We start from the raw sequence: 26,359 nt of genomic DNA, 5'->3' as shown, positions 1-26,359 counted from the left end.
AATTTAAATCTACAGGAGGACCTAGAAGCATCAGAAACATGGACAGGGAAAGAAATCAAGGCATACCTAACTCAGATGGAACGGAATCTTAGAGAAGACATGAGACAGCAAGTCCAAGAATTGAAAGTATTTTTCAAAATTGAACTAAACAAACAAATTCAAACAGTAAAGAAAGAGCTTTACCAGGAGATAGGGATCTTAAAAAAAACCAAACAGTAATTTTAGAAATGCAAGAAACCTTAAACCAGATTAAAAATGCAAACGAGAATATCACAAATAGACTAGATCAAGTAGAAGTCAGAACATCAGATAATGAAGACAAAGTCTATCAACTTGAAAAGAGCATAGTCAATACTGAAAAGATGCTTAAATCTCATGAGCAATCTATGCAAGAGATGTGGGATCTCATCAAAAAACCAAATTTGAGAGTCATTGGGATAGAAGAAGGCACAGAGCTTCAAACCAAAGGAATGGACAACCTATTAAATGAAATAATCTTAGAAAACTTCCCAGAGATGAAAGATGGAATGGATTGCCAAATCCTGGAAGCTTACAGGACCCCAAACATCCAAAACTGTAATAGACCAACCCCAAGACATATAATTATGAAAATAGCCAACATACAGAACAAGGAGAGAATATTAAAAGCTACGAGGGAAAGGAGGCAGATTACATACAGGGGTAAACCAATTAGGTTAAAAGCTGATTTTTCATCACAGACTTTGAAAGCAAGAAGATCATGGAACAATGTATTTCAAACGCTGAAAAATAATGGTCTCCAACCAAGAATACTGTATTCAGCAAAATTAAGCATCAGATTTGACAATGAAATTAAAATCTTTCACGATAAACAAAAGCTAAAAGAATTCGCTGCCAGAAAACCAGCACTGCAGAGCATTTTGGGCAAAATCCTACAAGAAGAGGAAATGAAAAATAGTGCCCAAAACCAACAGAGGGAGGTATCTCAGTAAAGGGGGAGGAAAACAACCAAAAAGTAAAAACTAGCCAAACTAAAATAAATAAATAAATAAACATGACTGGAAGTACAAATCATATCTCAATTGTAACCTTAAACGTAAATGGTCTAAACTCACCAATCAAGAGACACAGGCTAGTAACCTGGATCAAAAAAACAAACCCAACAATATGCTGCCTACAGGAGACTCATATGATAGGAAAAGACATACACAGGCTGAAGGTGAAAGGTTGGGAAAAAGCATACCACTCGCATGGCCCTCGGAAGCAAGCAGGAGTGGCCATACTCGTATCGAATAAAATCAACTTCAAACCTAAGCTAATCAAAAGGGATACAGAAGGACACTATATCCTGCTAAAAGGAACTATTCACCAACAAGACATAACAATTATCAATTTATATGCACCAAATAATGGTGCAGCAACATTCATAAAACAAACGCTCCTCAAGTTCAAGAGTCAAATTGACCACAACACAATAATTATGGGTGATTTCAACACACCACTCTCACCATTAGACAGATCCTCCAGACAAAAGCTGAATAAAGAAACTATAGAGCTCAATGACACAATCAATAACCTAGACTTAACTGACATATATAGAATATATCAACCATCATCAAGTGGATACACGTTCTTCTCAGCAGCTCATGGATCTTACTCAAAGATAGATCATATATTATGCCATAGGGCAACTCTTAGTAAATATAAAGGTGTGGAGATAATACCATGCACCATATCTGACCATAATGGAATGAAACTGGAAATCAAAGATAAAAGAAGGAAGGAAAAATCCTGCATCACATGGAAAATAAACAATATGTTACTGAATGATCAATGGGTCACAGAAGACATAAAGGAGGAAATCAAAAAATTCTTAGAGTTAAACGACAATACAGACACAACATACCGGAATCTATGGGACACAATGAAAGCAGTTTTAAGAGGGAAATTCATTTCCTGGAGTTCATTCCTCAAAAAAAGAAAAAACCAACAAATAAACGAACTCACACTACATCTCAAAACCCTAGAAAAGGAAGAGCAAAACAACAGCAAACATAGCAGAAGACAAGAAATAATTAAAATCAGAGCGGAAATCAACGAAATTGAAACAAAAAAAACCATCGAAAAAATTGATAAAACTAAAAGTTGGTTCTTTGAAAGAATAAATAAGATCGACAGACCCTTAGCCAAGCTAACGAAGAGCAGAAGAGAGAAAACTCAAATTACTAACATACGGGATGAAAAAGGCAATATCACAACAGACACTACAGAAATACAGAAGATAATAAGAAAGTATTTTGAAACCTTATATTCTAATAAAATAGAAGACAGTGAAGACATCGATAAATTTCTTAAGTCATATGAGCTGCCAAGATTGAGTCAGGAAGACACACACAATATAAACAGACCAATAACAAAGGAAGAAATAGAAGAAGCCATCAAAAGATTACCAACCAAGAAAAGCCCTGGACTGGATGGCTATACAGCGGAGTTTTACAAAACCTTCAAAGAAGAATTAATACCAATACTTTTCAAGATATTTCAAGAAATAGAAAAAGAAGGAGCTCTTCCAAATTCATTCTATGAGGCCAACATCACCCTGATCCCAAAACCAGACAAAGACACTTCAAAGAAAGAAAACTACAGACCAATATCTCTAATGAACATAGATGCAAAAATCCTCAATAAAATCCTGGCAAATCGAATACAAAAGCATATCAAAAAAATTGTACACCATGATCAAGTAGGATTCATCCCTGGGATGCAAGGTTGGTTCAATATACGGAAATCAATAAATATTATTCACCACATCAATAGACTTAAAGATAAGAACCATATGATCGTCTCGATAGATGCAGAAAAAGCATTCGACAAAGTACAGCATCCTTTTATGTTCAAAACACTAGAAAAACTAGGGATAACAGGAACTTACCTCAACATTGTAAAAGCTATATATGCGAAGCCTCAGGCTAGCATCATTCTAAATGGAGAAAAACTGAAGGCATTCCCTCTAAAATCTGGAACTAGACAGGGATGCCCTCTCTCACCACTTCTATTTAATTTAGTCCTTGAAACACTAGCCAGAGCAATTAGACAGACAAAAGAAATTAAAGGCATAAAAATAGGAAAAGAAGAACTTAAAATATCACTATTTGCGGACGATATGATCCTATACCTAGAAGACCCAAAAGGGTCTACAAAGAAACTACTAGAACTAATAAATGAATTCAGCAAAGTGGCAGGATATAAAATTAACACGCATAAATCAAAGGCATTCCTGTACATCAACAACAAAACTTCTGAAATGGAAATGAGGAAAACTACCCCATTCACAATATCCTCAAAAAAAATAAAATACTTGGGGATCAACCTAACAAAAGAGGTGAAAGACTTATACAAAGAAAACTACAGAACCCTAAAGAGAGAGATAGAAGAAGATCTTAGAAGATGGAAAAATGTACCCTGTTCATGGATAGGCAGAACTAACATCATCAAAATGGCAATATTACCCAAAGTTCTCTACAGGTTCAACGCAATGCCAATCAAAATCCCAAGGGCATTTCTTGTAGAAATAGATAAAGCTATCATGAAATTCATATGGAAAAACAAAAGACCCAGAATAGCAAAAGCTATTCTAAGCAGGAAGTGTGAATCAGGCGGTATAGCGATACCAGATTTCAAACTATATTACAGAGCAATAGTAACAAAAACAGCATGGTACTGGTACCAAAACAGGCAGGTGGACCAATGGTACAGAATAGAGGACACAGAGACCAATCCTCAAAATTACAACTTTCTTATATTTGATAAAGGCGCTAAAAGCATGCAATGGAGAAAGGATAGCATCTTCAACAAATGGTGCTGGGAAAACTGGAAATCCATATGCAACAAAATGAAGCTGAATCCCTTTCTCTCGCCATGCACAAAAGTTAATTCAAAATGGATCAAGGAGCTACATATCAAACCAGAGACTCTGCACCTGATAGAAGAAAAAGTTGGCTCCGATCTACATATTGTGGGGTCGGGCTCCAAATTCCTTAATAGGACGCCCATAGCCCAAGAATTAAATACAAGAATAAACAAATGGGACTTACTGAAACTAAAAAGTTTTTTCTCAGCAAGAGAAACAATAAGAGAGGTAAACAGGGAACCTACATCCTGGGAACAAATTTTTACTCCTCACACTTCAGATAGAGCCCTAATATCCAAAATATACAAAGAACTTAAAAAATTAAACAATAAGATAACAAACAACCCTATCAACAAATGGGCCAAGGACCTGAACAGACACTTCTCAGAGGAAGACATACAGTCAATCAATAAGTATATGAAAAAATGCTCACCATCTCTAGCAGTCAGAGAAATGCAAATCAAAACCACCCTAAGATACCATCTCACTCCAGTAAGATTGGCAGCCATTAGGAAGTCAAGTAACAATAAGTGCTGGCGAGGATGTGGGGAAAAGGGTACACTTGTACATTGCTGGTGGGACTGCAAAATGGTGCGGCCAATATGGAAAGCAGTATGGAGATACCTAGGAAAGCTGGGAATGGAACCACCATTTGACCCAGCTATTGCCCTTCTCGGTCTATTCCCTGAGGACCTCAAAAGAGCATACTATAGGGATACTGCCACTTCAATGATCATAGCAGCACAATTCACAATAGCTAGACTTTGGAATCAACCTAGATGCCCTTCAATAGATGAATGGATTAAAAAACTGTGGCATCTATACACAATGGAGTATTACGCAGCACTAAAAAATGACAAAATCATGGATTTTGCAGGGAAATGGATGGCATTAGAGCAGATAATGCTAAGTGAAGCTAGCCAATCCTTAAAAAACAAATGCCAAATGTCTCCTTTGATATAAAGAGAGCAACCAAGATCAGAACAGGGAAGAAGAGCATGAGGAAAAGACTAACATTTAACAGAGACGAGTGGGGTGGGAGAGAGGGAGAGAGAAGGGAAACTGTATGGAAATGGAAGGAGACCCTCATTGTTACATAAAACTACAAATAAGAGTTTGTGAGGGGAAAGGGAAAAAAAAAGGGGAGAGAATTAAACCACAGCAGATGGGGTAGAGAGGGAAGAGGAGAGGGAAGGGGAGGGGGGATAGTAGGGGATAGGAAAGGTAGCAGAATACAACAGTCATTAATATGGTATTATGTAAAAATGTGGATGTGTAACTGATGTCATTCTGCAACTTGTAATTGGGGTAAAAATGGGAGCTGATAACCCATTTGAATCAAATGTATGGAAGATGATATGCCATGAGCTTTGTAATGTTTTGAACAACCAATAAAAAAAATATTTAAAAAAAAAAAGAATGCAAGTTTATTGTATTGAACCCAATTCATCTCCTCTCCCTGACTGACTAAACAAGGTTAAGGATGACACATTATGAGACTTCCAGTCATTCAAAGGTATCAACCTCCATTTCTCAGTTGAGGGGTCTGTAGAATGTGATTAAAGGGTTATCAATGCTTTCCTGGGCTAACATTGCAGATCCAGCAATTTATACTTAATTTCTTTCCCTCCTGCAATTCCACTAAAATACAGTAGACTCATAAGGACTAGGAAGATAGAGAAAACAAAAAGCAATAATTCACAAGTAGAAGAGCAGATGAATAAGTCCTGATGCAGCATTTCCAAGAGAACTGACCCTTTGTCACTCAACATGATTTTCAGAATCCTAAAGGGATGTGGATAATCACTACCAGGTCCTCTGATCTTGGCTTAGGTTGCAGGTGGGCCAGCTGAGAAAGCTTAGCTGTCTATAAAATCCTGTCTCCACTCCATGTACTAGGGCAATCTCCTTTCTAAAACTCTGGAAAATTTTTCTCTGGGCAATGGGATACAGAGGCTCTCTGAATCGAGGCAATGCCAAACATAAGGAACAGAGAGGTAACTGTTTTCAAATGGGGATATGTTGGCTATATGCACACTGAAAGCACAGATCCTACAGTCTTAGTAACCCTGGCTTCCACAGTATTGGTACTATATCTCTAGGCAAGGAAAAAACTCTTTCCTGGGGGACTGGAGTTGTGCCTCATGGTAGTGCACTCATCTGGCATATGTGAGGCACTAAGTTGGATCCTCAGCACCACATAAAAATAAATAAATTAATTAAAAGTATTGTGTCCATCTACAATTAAAAAAATGCCTTCCCAGGAGGATCACACCAGTGCCAGAACAGGGAACTAGAGACATGTAGTTAGGCATATACCAAACAGTCCACCTAGACCACTTTATAGTAAAGTTCAAAGTTTTTAAAAAGCCTTGATGTGTTCAAGTGCTTCCAAAGTGATTTCAAATCCAAACTCATGTAACTAGCCACCATGAAAGACAAAAATCAAAATGGGTGGAAACAGAACAAAATGAAGTTCTAAAATGATGCTGTCAATATGCTGGCAACTAGTCAGATATGGTGAAAGAGTACTGGAAATGCAACTGATCTAAATTAAGATGTGCTCTAAATGAAAAATAGATACCAGATTTCAAAGAAGAAGAGCTGCAATACAAATACATAAATAAACAAAATACCTCATAATTTGAAAAACTAGATATTCAAAATATTAAATGATATATTAAAATTCACTTTATTTTTAATTTTTATGTTGCTATAGAAAATTTAATGTTATATATGAGGGTCACATTGTATTTCTAGAGAGGTTAGAGGCCAAATAGAGAAAAGAACCCTTAATGAGAAAAATCTATGAATATCCACCATAAAAGAGCATCATATAATCATTTTAAAAATGTTATCAAAAGAATGTCAAGAGCTTTGTAATGTTTTGAACAACCAATTAAAAAAAGAATAGAAAATCAGACTTCTTGAATATTAAAACATGATCTCACAAATGGAGTAACTTACTTATTCAAGAAGAAAAAGACAAGGAAATGTCTTAGAAAGTTTTTGAAGAAAAAAAAGAACAATAAAGAAAAGGTAAGGGAACTGGAGAACAAGTATGCTCGCCAAGCAAGTGCAAGATTAATCCCCATGAGTACAAATGACAAATTTATAAATATTTATATGTGTGTTTGTGTATGTGTACATACACACATCTCCAAATAAGAGCTTCAAGTACAGGGTGGGAGAATGGCAATTAAAATCAAGAAAAGTTCGAAGAACTAGCATGTTCACAACTGACAGAGCTCATGGAGTGACCAGAAGACTGGATGGAAATATAGCCACATCAAAGTACATCATTATAAAATCTTAGAATAATGAGGGGGGTGATGACATAGTCTATACCAATGAAAAATATGAAATATAAAATATTTTTGCTCTTTGCATTTGATGGTAGGTTTAGAATAAAACTTTAACCTGTTGAAGGTAAAATTTCAACACATCACAGATATCGTGTGAAGAAAATTCGGACAGATCTACTAAATGCCTTCCGTTTTCCAGAGCTTGACACAGTATTGCGATTTTTGCCTTGTTGCCACTGACTCTATAAATTCCCTTGAAGAGAAAAGAAAAACAGAATGCAATATTTTACTTTAGTACAAAGGGCTAAATGCAGACATCTAGACAGAGTTGATGTATCTATTTCAATTTTTATTAGTATTTAAAAAATACAAGTTGAAGTCAAATAAATTAACATTTTCCAAATAAATGTGAATAAATTTAGTTATTACAAATGGAGAGTGCTGATTTTCTTAAAATCTCTTTTTCATTAAAACAAATCACAAAGGCATTTATGTTTTTATAGTTTTAAGAGTAAACAACATACTTGTAAACACAAGGCAGTCTTTTCAATTTCTGAAGTACACATTTTGATTATGAAAGGAATGCCATCTGGCTCCTTTTTGGCAACACAGGACAATTCTGCTCCAAATAAGTGTATTTTCCCCTGAAGTTTCCCATGTCCACAAATGATGGTTAAGTTTGCCATGCATTTTTTATGGCAGACAAGAAGACACTATAAGAAAATGATATTTGAAAACTGATTGACTCACCTTAAAATTATTCATAACTAAGCAAAATACAGGCTGACTAATAATGACAAAAATAAGTTAAAAAGTACTATTTGTGGTTTGTGAATTACATTTAACAAAAAAACAAATAAGAAAACTATAGAAATAGACTGTGGGACTTTATTAAACATGTACTGGCAAGCTAGATGTGATGGCATATGCCCATGATTCCAGTTACTTGAGGGGTTGAAACAGGAATTTCACAAGTTGAAGGCCAGACCAATCTAGCCATAACCCATTTCAAAATACAATTTTAAGAAAGGGTAGATGGGGTGGGGATATGGCTCAAGCTGTAATGTGCTTGCCTGGTGTGCGCGGGGAGCTGGGTTTGATCCTCATCACTACATAAAAATAAAATTTAAAAAAATATATTGTGTCCACCGAAAACTGAAAAATAAATATTAAAAATCTCTCTCTCTCTCTCTCTCTCTCTCTCTCTCTCTCTCTCTCTCTCTCTCTTTCTCTCCCACTCTCTTTCTCTTCTCTCTCTAAAAATATGGCATGTGCAAGACCCTAAATTTAGTTCCCAGGAGTACAAACAACAAATTTATATATATTTAAATGTGTGTTTGTGTGTGGACACACACATCTCTAAATAAGTAAAGTCATAACAAAAAAGTATATAGCAAAAGAAAAAAATTGTGATTCCAAAAAGATCTTACCTCTTCGCATTTAAGACCTTGAAATATGGCAATGCGTTCACAGTATCTACATCTTGCTGGATATCTCCATTTTCTAAACTTATGGGTGGCAGCTGCTTTAGCCATTAATGATTGCTGAAATGTTCCAAGGGAGCTGGGTCCTTACAACAGAAATGTTAGTATGTAAGAAGGGTAAAATGACAAAAACATATACCACATGATATTGTACATGGAATAATTTTTAGACTTTGAGATTACTTATATATTACGAAAAGCTATTATTTTGCATTTCTAACATTAAAAAGCATCTCATTTATTGATCTCTTATAAAACACATTTTTTTTCTTTTTTTATTTACTTATGACAGTGGAATGTATTAGAATTCATATTACACATGAAGAGCACAATAGTTCACATCTCTGGTCATATACAAAGTATATTCATACCAATTCCTGTCTTCATACATGTATTTGGCATAATGATAACTTTCTCATTCCACCATCATTTCTAACCCCATGTTCTCTCCCTTCCCCTCCCACCCCTCTGCTCCAGAGTCTTCCCTTGTTCACCCTCCCTATCCCACTATGAATCAGCCTCCTTATATCAGAGAAAACATTTGGCATTTGTTTCTTTGGGCTTGCCTAGCTTCACTGAGCATTATCTTCTCCCACACCATCCATTTATCTGAAAATGCCATGATTTTATTCTCTTTTATTGCTGAGTATATAGGATTTTGGAAGAACCCTGCACATTTTTATGCAGAAATTAACAAGCTGATTCTAAAGTTTATATGAAAATGTTAAAGATATAGGAGAGCCAAAGAAATTTTAGAGAATCTAGACTGCTTGACTTTACAATTCACTGTAGAGCTACAGGATTCAAGCCAGTGTGCTTTTGGCCTAGGAAGAGACATGCAAATCAACAGAATAAAATAGAATCCAAAGTAGACTCTCTTGTATTTAGTGAAGCTATTTCTTTTTTTAAATTCACTTATTTTTTTTTAAAATACATGACAACACTGGAATGCATTTCAATTCTTATTACACATACAGAGCACAATTTTTTGTATCTCTGAATATAAAGTATGTTCACTTCAGTTTATGCCAGTATATATGTTCTATTTTTTTTGCATTACAATTCTTTTTTTTTAATTAATTTTTATTGTAGGTTGTTCAAAACATTACATAGTTCTTTATATATCATATTTCACACTTTGATTCAAGTGGGATATGAGCTCCCATTTTTACCCCATATACAGATTGCAGAATCACTTCAGTTGCACAACCATTGATTTACATATTGCCATTCTGGAGTCTGTTGTATTCTGCTGCCTTCCCTATCCTCTACTATCCCCCCTCCCCCCTCCCCTCCCCTCTTCTCTCTCTACCCCCTCTACTGTAATTCATTTCTCCCCCTTATATTTTCCCTCCTTTCCCCTCACTTCCTCTTGTATGTAATTTTGTATACCCCTGAGGGTCTCCTTCCATTTACATGCAATTTCCCTTCTCTCTCCCTTTCCCTCCCACCTCTCATCCCTGTTTAATGTTAATCTTCTTCTCATGCTCTTCTTCCCTACTCTGTTCTTAGTTACTCTCCTTATATCAAAGAAGACATTTGGCATTTGTTTTTAAGGGATTGGCTAGCTTCACTTAGCATAATCTGCTCTAATGCCATCCATTTCCCTCCAAATTCTATGATTTTGTCATTTCTTAATGCAGAGTAATACTCCATTGTGTATAAATGCCACATTTTTTTTATCCATTCGTCTATTGAAGGGCATCTAGGTTGGTTCCACAGTCTTGCTATTGTGAATTGTGCTGCTATGAACATGGATGTAGCAGTGTCCCTATAGTGTGCTCTTTTTAGGTCTTTAGGGAATAGACCGAGTAGTGGAATAGCTGGATCAAATGGTGGTTCCATTCCGAGCTTTCCAAGAAATCTCCATACTGCTTTCCAAATTGGCCGCACCAATTTGCAGTCCCACCAGCAATGTACAAGAGTACCCTTTTCCCCACATCCTCGCCAGCACTTGTTGCTGTTTGACTTCCTAATGGCTGCCAATCTTACTGGAGTGAGATGGTATCTTAGGGTGGTTTTGATTTGCATTTCTCTGACTGCTAGAGATGGTGAGCATTTTTTCATATACTTGTTGATTGATTGTATGTCCTCCTCTGAGAAATTTCTGTTCAGGTCCTTGGCCCATTTGTTGATTGGGTTATTCGTTATCTCATTGTCTAATTTTTTTAGTTCTTTGTATATTCTGGATATTAGGGCTCTGTCTGAAGTGTGAGGAGTAAAGATTTGTTCCCAGGACGTAGGTTCCCTATTTACCTCTCTCATTGTTTCTTTTGCTGAGAAAAAACTTTTTAGTTTGAGTAAGTCCCATTTGTTGATTCTAGTTATTAACTGTTGTGCTATGGGTGTCCTATTGAGGAATTTGGAGCCCGACCCCACAGTATGTAGATCATAGCCAACTTTTTCTTCTATCAGATGCCATGTCTCTGATTTGATATCAAGTTCCTTGATCCACTTTGAGTTAACTTTTGTGCATGGCGAGAGAAAGGGATTCAGTTTCATTTTGTTGCATATGGATTTCCAGTTTTCCCAACACCATTTGTTGAAGATGCTATCCTTCTTCCATTGCATGCTTTTAGCCCCTTTATCAAATATAAGATAGTTGTAGTTTTGTGGATTGGTTTCTGTGTCCTCTATTCTGTACCATTGGTCCACCTGCCTGTTTTGGTACCAGTACCATGCTGTTTTTGTTACTATTGCTCTGTAGTATAGTTTGAAGTCTGGTATAGCTATACTGCCTGATTCACATTTCCTGCTTAGAATTGTTTTTGCTATTCTGGGTCTTTTATTTTTCCATATGAATTTTATGATTGCTTTCTCTATTTCTACAAGAAATGCCGTTGGGATTTTGATTGGCATTGCATTAAACCTATAGAGAACTTTTGGTAATATCGCCATTTTGATGATGTTACTTCTACCTATCCATGAACAGGGTATATTTTTCCATCTTCTAAGATCTTCTTCTATTTCTCTCTTTAGGGTTCTGTAGTTTTCTTTGTATAAGTCTTTCACCTCTTTTGTTAGGTTGATTCCCAAGTATTTTATTTTCTTTGAGGATATTGTGAATGGGGTGGTTGTCCTCATTTCCATTTCAGAGGATTTGTCGCTGATATACAGGAATGCCTTTGGTTTATGCGTGTTGATTTTATAGCCTGCCACTTTGCTGAATTCATTTATTAGCTCTAATAGTTTCTTTGTAGACCCTTTTGGGTCTGCTAGGTATAGAATCATGTCATCTGCAAATAGTGATAATTTGAGTTCTTCTTTTCCTATTTTTATGCCTTTAATTTCTTTCGTCTGTCTAATTGCTCTGGCCAGTGATTCGAGAACTATGTTGAACAGAAGTGGTGAGAGAGGGCATCCCTGTCTTGTTCCAGATTTTAGAGGGAATGCCTTCAGTTTTTCTCCATTCAGAATGATGCTAGCCTGAGGCTTAGCATAGATTGCTTTTACAATGTTGAGGTATGTTCCTGTTATCCCTAGTTTTTCTAGAGTTTTGAACATAAAGGGATGCTGTACTTTGTCGAATGCTTTTTCCGCATCTATCGAGATGACCATATGGTTCTTATTTTTAAGCCTGTTGATGTGGTGAATAACATTTATTGATTTCCGTATATTGAACCAACCTTGCATCCCAGGGATAAATCCTACCTGATCATGGTGCACAATTTTTTTGATATGTTTTTGTATCCGGTTCGCCAGAAGTTTATTGAGGATTTTTGCATCTAGGTTCATTAGAGATATTGGTCTGTAGTTTTCTTTCTTTGAAGTGTCTTTGTCTGGTTTAGGAATCAGGGTGATGTTGGCCTCATAGAATGAATTTGGAAGTTCTCCCTCTTTTTCTATTTCCTGAAATAGCTTGAAAAGTATTGGTATTAGTTCCTCTTTAAAGGTTTTGAAAAACTCTGCTGTATACCCATCCGGTCCTGGGCTTTTCCTAGTTGGTAGTCTTTTGATGGTATCTTCTATTTCCTCAATTGATATTGGTCTGTTTAGGTTGTCAATATCCTCCTGACTCAATCTGGGCAAATCATATGACTTAAGAAATTTATTGATGCCTTCACTATCTTCTATTTTATTGGACTATAAGGATTCAAAATAATTTCTGATAATCTTCTGTATTTCTGAAGTGTCTGTTGTGATATTGCCTTTTTCATCCCGTATGCTGGTAATTTGAGTTCTCTCTCTTCTTCTCTTTGTTAGCGTGGCTAAGGGTCTGTCGATTTTATTTATTTTTTCAAAGAACCAACTTTTAGTTTTGTCAATTTTTTCAATTGTTTCTTTCGTTTCGATTTCATTAATTTCAGCTCTGATTTTAATTATTTCTTGTCTTCTACTTCTTTTGCTGTTGTTTTGCTCTTCTTTTTCTAGGATTTTGAGTTGAAGTATTAGATCATTTATTTGTTGGTTTTTTCTTTTTTTAAGGAATGAACTCCAAGCAATAAATTTTCCTCTTAGAACTGCTTTCAATGTGTCCCATAGATTCCGATATGTTGTGTCTGTGTTTTCATTTATCTCTAAGAATTTTTTAATTTCCTCCTTGATGTCTTCTATAACCCATTGATCATTCAGTAACCTATTGTTCATTCTCCAAGTGATGCATGATTTTTCCTTACTTCTTTTATTGTTAATTTTCAATTTCATTCCATTATGATCAGATAAGATGCATGGTATTATCTCTACTCCTTTATATTGTCTAAGAGTTGCCCTGTGACATAATATATGATCTATTTTTGAGAAGGATCCATGTGCTGCTGAGAAAAAAGTGTAACTGCTTGATGTTGGGTGGTATATTCTATATATGTCAATTAAGTCTAGGTTATTAATTGTGTTATTGAGCTCTATAGTTTTCTTATTCAACTTTTGTTTGGAAGATCTGTCCAGTGGTGAGAGAGGTGTGTTGAAGTCTCCCATGATTATTGTATGGTGGTCTATTAGACTCTTGAACTTGAGAAGAGTTTGTTTGATGAACATAGCTGCACCATTGTTTGGGGCATATATATTTATGATTGTTATGTCTTCTTGGTGTATGGTTCCCTTGAGAAGTATGTAGTGTCCCTCTTCATCCCTTTTGATTAACTTTGGCTTGAAATCTATTTTATTTGATATGAGTATGGACACTCCTGCTTGTTTCCGAAGTCCATATGAGTGATATGATTTTTCCCAACCTTTCACCTTCAGTCTATGTATATCTTTTCCTATCAAATGCGTCTCCTGAAGGCAGCATATTGTTGGGTCTTGTTTTGTGATCCATTCTACTAGCCTGTGTCTCTTAATTGGTGAGTTTAAGCCATTAACATTTAGGGTTATTATTGAGATATGGGTTGTTCTTCCAGCCATATTTGTTTATTTATGTTACTAAACATGGTTTGTTTTCCTCTTTGATTATTCCCCCCCCCCCGTTACTGTACTACCTCCCGCTGTTGGTTTTCATTGATATTTTCCATTTCCTCTTCCTGTAATATTTTGCCGAGGATGTTTTGAAGAGATGGTTTTCTAGCTGCAAATTCTTTTAACTTTTGTTTATCATGGAAGGTTTTAATTTCATCTTCCATCCTGAAGCTTAATTTCGCAGGATACACAATTCTTGGTTGGAACCCATTTTCTTTCAGTGTTTGAAATATGTTATTCCAGGATCTTCTAGCTTTCAGAGTCTGTGTTGAAAGATCAGCTGTTATCCTGATTGGTTTACCCCTAAATGTAATCTGCTTCCTTTCTCTTGTAGCTTTTAAAATTCTCTCCTTATTCTGTATGTTGGGCATCTTCATTATAATGTGTCTAGGTGTGGATCTCTTATGATTTTGCACATTCGGCGTCCTGTAGGCTTCTAGGATTTGGGATTATGTCTCATTCTTCAAGTCTGGGAAGTTTTCTCGTATTATTTCGTTGAATAGATTGCTCATTCCTTTGGTTTGGACCTCAATACCTTCCTGTATCCCCATGACTCTTAAGTTGGGTCTCTTTATGTTATCCCATATTTCTTGAATGTTCTGTTCATGGTTTCTTAACAGCTTTGCTGAGCTGTCTATGTTCTTCTCCAGTTGAAATACTTTGCCTTTTACATTACAATTCTTAATACACATATATATCACAATTTTTCATATCTCTGTTTGTATATAAGGTATGTTGACACCCATTTCAAATCTTCATATATGTACTTTGTATAATGATGTCCATCACATTCCACCATCCTTGCTAATCCCCTCCCTCCTCTCTTTCCCTCACACCCCTCTCTAGAATTAATCTCATCCTCCCATGCTGTTTCTCCCAACTCAACTATAAGTCACCCCACTTATAGCAGAGAAAATATTTGGCATTGTTTTTTAGGAATTGGCTGACTTTATTTAGCATTATCTTCTCCAACACCATCCATTTACCTGCAAATGCCATGATTTTGTTCTTTTATCATGCTGAGTAGTATTCCATTGTGTATAAATGCCACATTTTTTTTATCCATTCATCCACTGAAAAATATCTAGGCTGGCTCCACAGTTTAGCTCCCATCTTCTCTCTCTACCCCATCTACTGTAATTCATTTCTCTCCCTGATACAAGATTCTTGGTTGGAACCCATTATCTTTCTGGTTTGAAATATGTTGTTCCAGGATCTTCTAGCTCTCAGGGAATGTGTTGAGAAATCTGCCATTATACTAATTAGTTTACCCCTATATGTAATCTGATTCCATTCTCTTGTGGCTTTTAAAATTCTCTCCTATTTCTGTATATTGAGCATTTTCATTATAATGTGTCTTGGTATGGGTCTGTTGTGATTTTGCACATTCAGTGTCCTGTAGGCTTCTTGGATTTGGATTTCCATTTCAGCCTTCATGTCTGGAAATATTTCTGATATTATTTCATTGAATAGATTGCACATTCCTTTGGTTTGGACCTCTGTGCCTTCCTCTATCCCAATGACTCTTAAATTTGGTCTTTTTATGCTATGCCATATTTCTTGGGTTTTCTGCTCATGGTTTCTTATCATTTTTGCTGTGCTGTCTACATTCTTTTAAAGATGATATACTTTGTCTTCGTGATGTTCTATCTTCTAAGTTGTATACTCTGCTGGTGATGTTCTCATTTGTGTTTTTAATTTGGTTCATATTTCTTTCATTTCAAGTATATATATATATATATATATATATATATATATATATCCTCAATCCTCAATCTCCCTGTAGAGGTCATCTTTTGTTTCTTGGATTTGTTTATGTAGCTCATTGTCAAAGTATTCTTTAACTGTCTGTATTTGTTGTCTAATGTCTTTTTTGAGATTCCAAAACATCTGATTAATGTAAATCCTGAAATCTTTCTCTGTAATTTTTTCTTCTGTTTCTAATTATTCTTCTAATGATGCATTGTCTTCAATTGTTTGTGGTATTTTCTTCCCTTGTCTTTTCATGTTGCTGGTATTTCTTTCCTGCTCTGTGGGACTGGTGTGTTATTCTTTTTACCCTATAGATTTGTGGTGCTCTTGTGTATTCCAAGATCCCTTCTTTGTGGGGAAAGACAATGTTGACATTTCCAATATAAACAATACATCACCTATGTGTAAATTACTGCTATTAAGACATTTATAGTTAGTCTCAATGTCTAGTAATGTTAGATTCAATTATAATTTAAAATATAATCAGTAGTTTCATGGAAGGTGTACACTTTCTTCTGGTGGTGGACAGAGAACTGGAGGTCAGGTATCTGATGTTATGTTAAGGGTGAAAGATGTGAGGGCAATGGATTAATAAAACTTAGGAAATTTGGAGGAGAACTCTAATCAAGAGGGTTAGTAGCAGGGGAATAGACAGGAGATAATTTAGGGGAGACAAGTATGTGGGAGGACAGTAGAATGCATAAAAACAAACACCTATATGTGTTTAGAAAATTACAAGGAGTAAAACTAGTTAAAATTAGGAGGTTGAAAGAGAAAGAGAGGGAGGAAGAAAAATAAAAAGGAAGCAAAAAAGAGAAAAGAGAGAGAGAGAAAGTAAAAAAAAAAAAGAGGGCTGGCTTATGCAATTCCTTTATATTATATTATTCTGGTGACTCAGTTCTATTTCATGCAAAGTTCTTGGTTTCACATATGTTGGGGTTGTGAGGACCAGAGGAGGAGGGGTAGAGGAGAAAGTAAGAGGATAAAATGGAAGAGAAGAAAACAAAAAACAAAACAAACAAACAACAACAAAATACTCTCAGAGTTCCCTTTTCTTCTCTTTTAGTAGGTAGAGTTGTCTATTCCAAGCTTGGTTCTCTGCCCTCAGTGTGGTGTAGGTAACCAGTGTGAGAAGACTAAAGCTCTCCCTCTCTTGTCTGGGCTTCCCTAATCTTGGTCTCTCTGAGTTGCTCCTAGGTTTTAGCCCCCTCCCCTCTCTTGCTTATCATCGGGGGGACCTCACGCCCTCCACCTTAGGATTGCAACAAGTGGGCAGCATCCTGGTGGCACTGCACTCCTGTTCAACTGAGAGCTGATTTTGTGCTGATAGTTTCTATACGGAGTTATTACAGCTGGGGGAGCGGATTTGGAACCCAGGTACCTGTTCAGTCACAGATCTGGCTGGTAACCACACCCACCAAAGATGGTGAGAAAGGTGGAGTCAGTCCTTTTCCCAGTCGGGGTGTCTGGTGAGGTGGGGGGAGCTGGGATGTCCTTGTGCTGTGCCTAGAATGTGGTCTGGGGACCTGCGTGGGAGCAGAGCATCCCCTGGAGTTCTGCCACTTCGCCGAGGTGCTTAGTTGGTGTCTCTGCTCCCCCACTTGAGAGTCGCGCCTGTGCTCAAACTGTGGGCTTTGGGACTGAAGCCTGGAGTCTCACCTGAACACAGAGGCTCTGAGTTCTGCTTGGTGTTCGCAGCTCAGGTGGATTCTGTGAAAATCCGCTGGATGGGGTCCTGTCACATGCACTGAGATGTTGTGTTCCCTCAAGGCAAGACCCGGGCAGGAGAAGCCACCTGATAGCTTTCTCTGATTCAGGCACAGAGCAGCTTGAAGCAGGATCTCCTCTACTCTGCCACCTTGGATCCCAGTCAACCGATTTCTGTCAGAGATGCCAAAGTAATTCCGTGGTCTTTCAATAAATGGTGCTGAAATAACAGATATCCATAATGTGAGGGACGAACTTCAAACCTTATTTCAGTCAACTCTAAAATGAACAGGAATCACACACCTAAACATACAACCTAACACTATCCATCTTTGAATTCAGGGTTATGAAGGGTAGCTGCCTATTTTTATAAATAAAGGATGTTTTAGGAACACAGCCATGTTGATATATTGTGTATAATTGCTTTTAAGGATTATTACTTATAATGGTAGTAGAGATAAAAGACTGTTCAGGTGTTGGTAATTTTTGAAACTGAGGTTGTATACACAGAGTTCAAATACTGTTTAGCCTACTTTGATGCCTGTTTGAAATTTCCCATAATAAAAACTTGTTTTTGTTTTTTAAGTCTACCTTCAGATCTACTCTGGGCTATCTCAAGATCATCCCCATAAGCTCCATCACTCTCCTTCCCATTTCTCTACAGCAAGGCTCAACCAATCCTAAAGTCCCCTGAATGTCCTGTGGAAGCCAGCCATTCATTCTAACATGCTAAGCACAAGTGTGACATCATGGTGGTACTCAATGAATATTAGAGAAATATATTATAAGTAAAATTATGGAAGGTTCTGTCTGCATACACCCTGAAGTTGAAACTGAACTTACCAGTCCCTAACACTTCTATAAACATGTTAATTAGCTCCTACCTCTTCCTTTCAAAGGAAGACTATGGGGCTAGAGTGTAGTTCAGTGGTAGAGTGCTTGCCTAGCATGCCTAAAGCCCTGGTTCAATAAGTAACACCACAACAAATAAAATAAAAAGGAAGACTGTGACATTTGAAAACTTTCTCAGCAATACACCCTGAAACTTTCTTCAAGAAAAATAAAACTCTTATCAAGGGAGGCATTATTGCCGAAAATCTGCTCTATGAACAAGGTGGCTCAATTCCTTATCATGTAATCATAAAGACAATTAATAAAACACATACCACTTTCCACAGAAAAGACCAGAATGTGCTCCCAACCATTATCAATCCCCTGTATTCTTTACACATATGAATTATTTTTATGTGTGTGGCTCATCACCATGATGAAAGTGAATGGGAAATTTAAAAGAAACAGCAAACCAACTACTCTTCAAAGCTTCAAAGCAGAGCTATTGTCTGTGACTTGTTGTCTCAGATCAAGTGGTTCTGACTTGATTTGAGAACCTGCACATTCTGGCCACCTACAGAGCTAGCTCTCTTTCAGATTCCTCAGTGGCTCTGAGCAAATGACTGCACTGTCAAAGCAGTGAGATCCTGGTAGACATTAGAGATAACCAGCAATTCTGTGCAGGAAGCCCCCCTCCCTTCTGTCCTTATTAAAATTACCCTTTACTTTCAAATTCACACAAAAATATCACTTCATTCCCTCCATTGAAAATAATCATTTTTTTGGTTCTAGTTTTTGGTTATTGTATTCTGTCACTCATTAAATGGAAAGGGTCTACAGGGAGTCTGTCTAGCATAAAGTGAGATCCTGATAAATTTTCAGAGTGAATGCTGAATAAATTAAGATAGATAGGAATCAAAATCCTTCCAGAATCCCTTCTGGGAATCATCTTTGCTCACTGGTAGTACTAACCCCCTGGGACAAAGAGCAGTTGTAAATTCCCACATTCCTAGGTCAAGGGCTTTTACAGGTGGGAGGTGAAGGCCATGATAATTGAGAGGTTGTTCTATTTTGGGGAGGTGGAGTGGGCTGCTGTTACCCTACATTCACTGAATAGTGATTCTTCAACTCAGCCAAACTTCAATATCCTGCCAACTTGGGGGCAGAAACTTTTCTGCCTGGGCCCATGGGGCTTTCTTCAAATTCAGTCTGAAAGATTTTATCAAAATCATGAGAATAGAGTTATAGATATTGTCAACCTAATTAGGCTTAAGTATCATTGTTCCTCACTTGCACAGTTTTTACAATAAGGAAGCATTTTTAAGTAGGCATTTCTGGCAAACTGCTTAAAGAACTCACTGCAGGGAAAAGGATCTAAATTTCAAAGACACATGTGTATATATGTATAATGTGCTGTGATTTATTTACTCATCCTAAATTCTCACCTTCACATCTAATTTTGAATTCTTTTCCATGAAGAGGGAGACCCCTACACCCAAACTCAATAAGGAGGTGAAGTGAACCCAAAGAGGAAAAGAACAAAACTGATATAGAACAAAAAGCTGCCTGCTGTTTAGAAATGGTCTTGGAATATTCACAAAACACCTAACACTCCTCCCTTCCCCCAAAAGATCCAAAGAACTCAGTGGATGTCAAAGATCCAAATGACTCAGTGTGGAACCCTCTCCTTGGTCTCTAAGACAGGGACAGTAGTGAAAAAGTGAAATAAACCAGCAACTGTCTGACTCAAAGAAAAGGACAGTCCTGGTCCACTGGTTTCCTCAGAAGGGGGGCCACCTCTGGAACACCAGATTTTTATCACCGACAGGGTCTTGGGGAATCCTGGACACATACTCACAGGGACATACTCTCCTTGTAGCAGTTGGGATCTCCCAGCTTATCAATTCCAATTTAGACCCTAACTTTCTGTGCTAAGGTCATGGTTGAAAAAAGGTGAATGGAAACAGAAGGGACAGTAATAAGGGAAGGACAGAGAAGAGATAAGATAGAGATACACTCAGAAAGAAAGGCAAAGAGGGTGTCCCTGCACCTTTAGGCCCCCTTTCCTGCTCAAAGTAGTCATCAAGGAAGGCCTAGATGAGGTGAAGTGTGTAAAGAAAAAGTAAAAAGGGAACAGCACTTGTTAGTTTCTTTACCTAGGTACTCATCAGAATGAAATTTCAGGAAATGTACCCACACTTACAAACAGATCCCAGTGGGAAAGACGATTGTGAAGACCCGAAAAGCAAGAAGGAAAAGTCAAGTTAACCCATGAGTATGGCGAGTATCGAGTATCGCTCTGGTCCTCAGCTGCCGCAGAGTCGTCATCCTGCTCCAACTGCTCACTTATCACCAAGGACCACAGTGTTCCGGTTCCCATAGTGCCCACTCCTGACGTCTACCTCTCATGGGCGCCCATCTCAAGGTTCCATCCTCCCGGAAGACCCCGCCCCGCCCACAGCTGCCTTCCCTCCGGGACCACCGGGTGACCCTGTGGCCGCCCTGACCCTGGATGGCAATTGGTCAGCAGTCATCTCTACAGTCCCCAGCCCAGTGCAGCACCAGAGCGACCACCTCCATCCCACACTCATCCCCGTGCTTCCTCCAGTGTCCAGGACTCAGACTCCCGCCAAATGCATGGCAAGAGAGGGCCAGAGCTCCCTGCCTCCATCCCCCACGCATTGCCCTTGGATGCCCTATCAAGCCACCTCCAAGACCACCCTGGCCACAGAAGCCCCTCCCCGCCATGCACTGTCAAGTCCCCCAGAGACCAGTCACTGCGCAGCGCTCATGGGGGTGGAACCAGGGCCAGCGGCAGATGAGGGCGGTTGTGGATCACAGGCTGTCAGCTGTGAAGCACTCTGATCCAGTCCCCCAGAAGCAGGTGGATGCCCTAGAGAATAAGCCTGACAGCTTTTTCTTGGAGCCCCTGCTGCCAGCAATGCTGTGGCCAGCAAAAAGAAGCAGACCTTTACCAAGGAGGATGAGTGAGGGGAAGGGAGACCTTGGAGCATTGTGCCCAGGAGGTCCAGCGAGGGCACTCAACCTGCTGCCCGGAAGAAGAGGACTGGCCATGTGACTTGAATAGCACTTTCACCCAATTCCGTCCTCAGAGCTTGCTGCCAGCACTGACATTGCAGAGTGGGGACTGCAGTCTGCAGAAGCTACAGAAGTGCATGGGGGAGGGGGGGGCTCTGGCCATTGGCGGATTGGATCCCTTGTCTCAGTGACAGTCTGCCAATGGCTTTTTCCTTCACCTAGTCATTGCTGATGGAGACACAGAGGGGAGGTTATGTGTTGGCCCAAGAAGCTCTGGCACCCCCTATAAGGAGCCCTGGGCTGCTGGAGGCCAGATTCTGACTCTGATGTGGGAGACATAGAAGAAGTGGAACAGGATTTCATTGGCAAGGACCCTGGCATCATAATTGCCAGGTACACTGGTGAAGAGGAGTCAGCCAAGTTGCAGGAGGACATGAAGGTGAAGGAGCATGAGTACAAAGATGATGTTTTACGTGGACAAAATACCTTCATTAATTTTTTTAAATGTGGTGCTGATGATTGAACCCAGTGCCTCTATGCCACACATGTGCAAGGTAAGTACTCTACAGGTGAGTCCCAACCCCAGCCCTTAAATGTGTTACTTTTATTTAGCTTTATTTTTTTCTTTTTCTTTTTTTTACTTTTATTTGGCTCCTAAAATCAACAGATTATTTATTTCTATTCTGTAAAAGTTGAGAGTCATTTTGTTATAAATGAGCTAGAAATTTACACCATGAGTTCAAAGGAGGCATGAGTTGCAATTCTTGTACAGTTTCTGATAAATACAGAGTTTTAAGCTTCTAGTGTAAGATTCACCATCCAATGTTTTGTTTAAGTGGATCATAAAATATTTGTGGGTTAAGTGACAGAAGTTATATAAGTAGGTGATGTGTAAATATTGTTTTCTAGTGTGAAGGATGTTTTCATGTTATTAAGGTGGTATGTGAATTCTCCACACATTGTGATTAATGTGTGGAGGGAATATAAGGCCATAATTAGTATATTGAGTCCTCTTAGGAGAATGGTAAAACTAAGTCATGAAAATGATGCTATAACTACAAATAATTCTCCAGCTGAACTGATACCTGGTGATGCAGATAGGTTAGTTAGACTTACCAGTACTCATCATGTTACAATTAAAGGAGTTAATATCTGTATTCCACAAACCAAGAGTAATTCTACTATGGATTCGTAGTCTGAGTTTGTGAGGCAAAATAACATTGATGATGTGAGGCTGTGGGATGATTAGGACTGTGACTCCAATAAAACATTGTGGTTTTGGATAAGAGTGGCCACAATTACTAGTGCTATATGATGGAGATAAATTTGTGATGAGCAATTTTCAAAGCTGTTTCAAAAAAATAGAGTTTGTTATTTGTAGCATTTGGTGATTCTCCATAGCAATTATATTAGAAATGGATAGGGTGTACATTGTATTAGTGGATTTGGAATTATAGTAGTGCTTATTATACTATATCCTCCTAGTCTTGGTAACACAGCTACAAGGTCTGTAGATCCAGCAACTGTGGCTTCTATGTGTGCTTTTGGTAACTAGAAACAGGGGATGTAAAGGAATATTTTTACTGTGAATGCTATTATGTTTGCCAAACATAGAAGGCCATTACATAAGGAGCTTGGTAATTCAGTAGTTGGTTATTAAAAAAAATTGAATGAAGCTGTAGAGTGTTGAACATAGAATAATGCTATCAGTACAGGTAAAGAGACAATCATGATAAAGAACAGGAAATAAAGTTTTGCACTTAATTATTCAGCTTGGTTTCCTCACTGGGTGATAATTATTAGAGTTGGAATTAGAGTCGCCTCAAAAAAAATATAGACTAGAACTAGTTTTCTGACAGTAAATGCCATAACTAAGCATATTTGTAGAAAATTAATATGTAGATATGTAGTTTTTTCTATATCTGATGTTTTGGAAAGATGGTACTTGGAGAAAGAGTTGGGTTGTTAATTTTAAAAGTGGTGCTCATAGTGAGTTGGAGAAAAAAATGAAAAATTTAGGCAATTTTTTGCCAAATAGGTTTAAGAGAAATAAGTTGATGAAACTAATTGATAGCCTATATAGTGATTCAGTTTATAGAATTTTTAGAGTATCATCTTACTGATGCAAATATAATTATGGGTATGATAATCTTCAGCATTGGAGGAAGCTTAAGTTTTACATGTGGTCTAAGCTGTATGTGTTATACACTGTTCAGTAATGCTAGGCCCACAGCAGCTTCTCAGAATGTAAGTGTTGATGAAATGATTGGTATAAAGGTGGCTAAATATAAGGGATAATTAAAATTATGAGAGTCCCACTGGGTATAGTGGCTCATTCCTATAATCCTAGCAACCCAGGAATCTGAGGCTGGAGAAGCAGAAATTTAAGGCCAGACTCAGCAATTTAGCATGTCCTAAGCAATTTAGTAAGACTGTCTCAAAATAAAAAATTATAATGTCTTGGGGATGTAACTCTGTGGTAGAGCACCACTGGATCTCATTCCCAGTATCAAAAATGAATAAATATATAAATAAAATTATGAGAGTTCCTAGAATAAACAATGATAATATTATGCCTTTTAACATAGTTTGAACATTTAGGAAGTTGCATATAATCCAAAGCATTTTATTCAAGTATTGCTAATAACACTATGATAAGAAAAATAGGGATAGTAAGTTGATTAACTGTGAACCTGATGTTAAGAGAAGTTGAACATTGGATTATAAAATGTTAGACTGTTACCCGACTCAGCCATTTTAACAAGCCCTTTTTGGAGTCAGGGCATATAGTTATGTATTAGATTGTAGATTACACCAGCCATTAAATCCAGGGTGCTCTTACAAGCAGGCCTTATGTCTCTTTGTTCTGTTGTACTGGGAGAAATATTGGAAGTCATAGATGGATCAAGTCTGATATGCAGTTGCCATGTGGAGAAGAGAGATGGTGCCTGCTGTTCTAGTCCCCCCAGCCAGCACCCACTGCCCTGAGCCCCAGGTATCCTTGTCCAGGGTCAGCCATTGTGTCCTAATGCACCTCCTATTGACTTCCCACCTCCTAAGACTGGTCCCTACAATACCTGAAACCTCTCCCCACCTGCTCTGTGCTCTCTACCTGCCTTCCCTCTGCCTCCTAATGATTCCTTCTGAGCCCTGGTCCCCATGTCCTTTTTGTCCTCCTCATCAGCCATGGCCTCATCTTCTAAGCCTCTCAGCATGCTGGTGATGGCAAGTCACTCTGTTTGTTCATGATGCTCCTTCAAGGACCAGACCCACATCCAAGGTGACGTCCCAACACAACTATGGAAATGCTAGATAGCCTGCCCACCTGGAGCACTCTGCCTCCTGCACTCAGAATACAGATGAACATGACCACATCCACCTGTCCCCAGCATACACGTGTCTGCTGAATTTCTAACCTGAGTGCATTTTTAACGGCTACTTCAGTAGTCTGTACGAGCCCCTGTGCATAGAATGCTTGATGACTTCAGTGCTGGCCCCCTGGGCCCCCCAAATCCTGCTATGCTGAAAGGGCACTACCTGCCCTCAGGAAGCCTACACTCTTCTGGCTCATTCTCCCCCTCAGAAGCACTGCTGCTCACTGAGTCACTATTGACATGTTTATGTCCAACATTGGAACATCGGCCTTGAAAGGAGTGTGGTCTTGTGTATCTAAGCATTCTGGTTTCCTGAGTACTCAGCAGCCTGGAATCAAAAGCATGATCAATAAAAGCTGGTTGCACTACTCTTATTAATGGCAATAAATGCAATAGCAAATGAAGTAAATACAAATGCACTTTAAAAAATTTTTTTTTCAGTCTTCTGATTAGTAAAGATGAATAATGCACAAATGTGATTATGAGACGGTAATTAGAAAACTGTCTATGTCTATATATCAATGTCTATATCATAGCTTTCTATTATCTGCATAATTTTACTCTATTATGTAGTGATCCAGATAGTAATATTCAAGAAACTAGGTCGGGCTGGGGATGTGGCTCAAGCGGTAGCATGCTCGCCTGGCATGTGTGCGGCCTGGGTTCGATCCTCAGCACCACATTAAAAAAAAAAAAAAAAAAAAAAGATGTTGTGTCTGCCAAAAACTAAAAAATAAATATTAAAAAATTCTCTACCCCCCTCCCTCTCTCTCTCTAAGAAAAAGAAACTAGGTAGAAAGATATTCCAAAAATTAATTTTCTAGACTGATAAACATAAATTTAAATAAATTTTCAGCTTCAAATTATTAGAAAACAATGGAAAGATTCCTTTCCTAGAATCAAACCACACTGCAGATTTAACATTTACAATAATTTGTCTTTTTAAAATTATAAATAAAAAAGGAAACAAAGTGGTTATACCTGAAGTCTATTTGCAAGAAATGACAGTTTGATTATTTTATATCTGTGAAGAAGGTACTCAAGGCTTGTCAGTGACGCAATCTGATTTGTTACAAGAAGGATGAATTTCAAATTTCAAAAGGCTCAGTGAAGTGGAAGAGCTTTCTATTTTACTGAAAAATAAAGAAATTGGCAAGCAGTATTCATATGTATGCTTGTCAAAACCAAGTTAACTAAACAGTTAATGAAACCATCCCCTGGTGAGTGGAATGGTTGCTAGAAGCCACCCCATGGGTGAGAGGAGACGCTGAAGGAGAAGGAAGCCAGTGGATCTCCTGGAGCAATGAAATGCTATGTGTCATGGAACCCACTTACGATGGAACAGACCATGTTCAGGTACATTCTGGTTACACAGTTTTATATATTTTATTATTGCTACTAAATTAGAATAAGATTTAAAAATGCACTTAGTATGAAAAATAAGAAAGCTACTTTTGAAAACTAAGAGAAAGTGAACGTGGAGTTGGTAGGGCAAGGAGGCACTTTTTCCTTTATGATGAGGGGCTTTTGAGAGGAGGGAAGAAGATACCAGTCTTACCTGCTCACCATCTGAAAGCTCAACACTGC

The 26,359-nt window shown here is 38.0% G+C and overlaps 1 protein-coding gene across 1 annotated transcript in view; it reads right to left on the bottom strand.

Moving 5' to 3' along the window:
* Positions 1–20,739, bottom strand: part of LOC143404258 (rho GTPase-activating protein 29-like) — a 30,976-nt gene extending 10,237 nt beyond the window's left edge. Inside the window, 5 exon segments of the mRNA XM_076862500.1 lie at positions 7,310–7,447; positions 7,719–7,907; positions 8,625–8,757; positions 17,481–17,748; positions 20,553–20,739. Of these exon segments, the coding sequence (XP_076718615.1) occupies positions 7,310–7,447; positions 7,719–7,907; positions 8,625–8,757; positions 17,481–17,748; positions 20,553–20,739 (915 nt within the window).
* Between the last annotated feature and the right edge of the window lie 5,620 nt (positions 20,740–26,359).

Source organism: Callospermophilus lateralis, chromosome 7, assembly GCF_048772815.1.
Source record: "Callospermophilus lateralis isolate mCalLat2 chromosome 7, mCalLat2.hap1, whole genome shotgun sequence".
In the NCBI taxonomy this organism is placed as follows: Eukaryota; Metazoa; Chordata; class Mammalia; order Rodentia; family Sciuridae; genus Callospermophilus; species Callospermophilus lateralis.
This window is presented reverse-complemented; position numbering and strand designations above follow the sequence as displayed.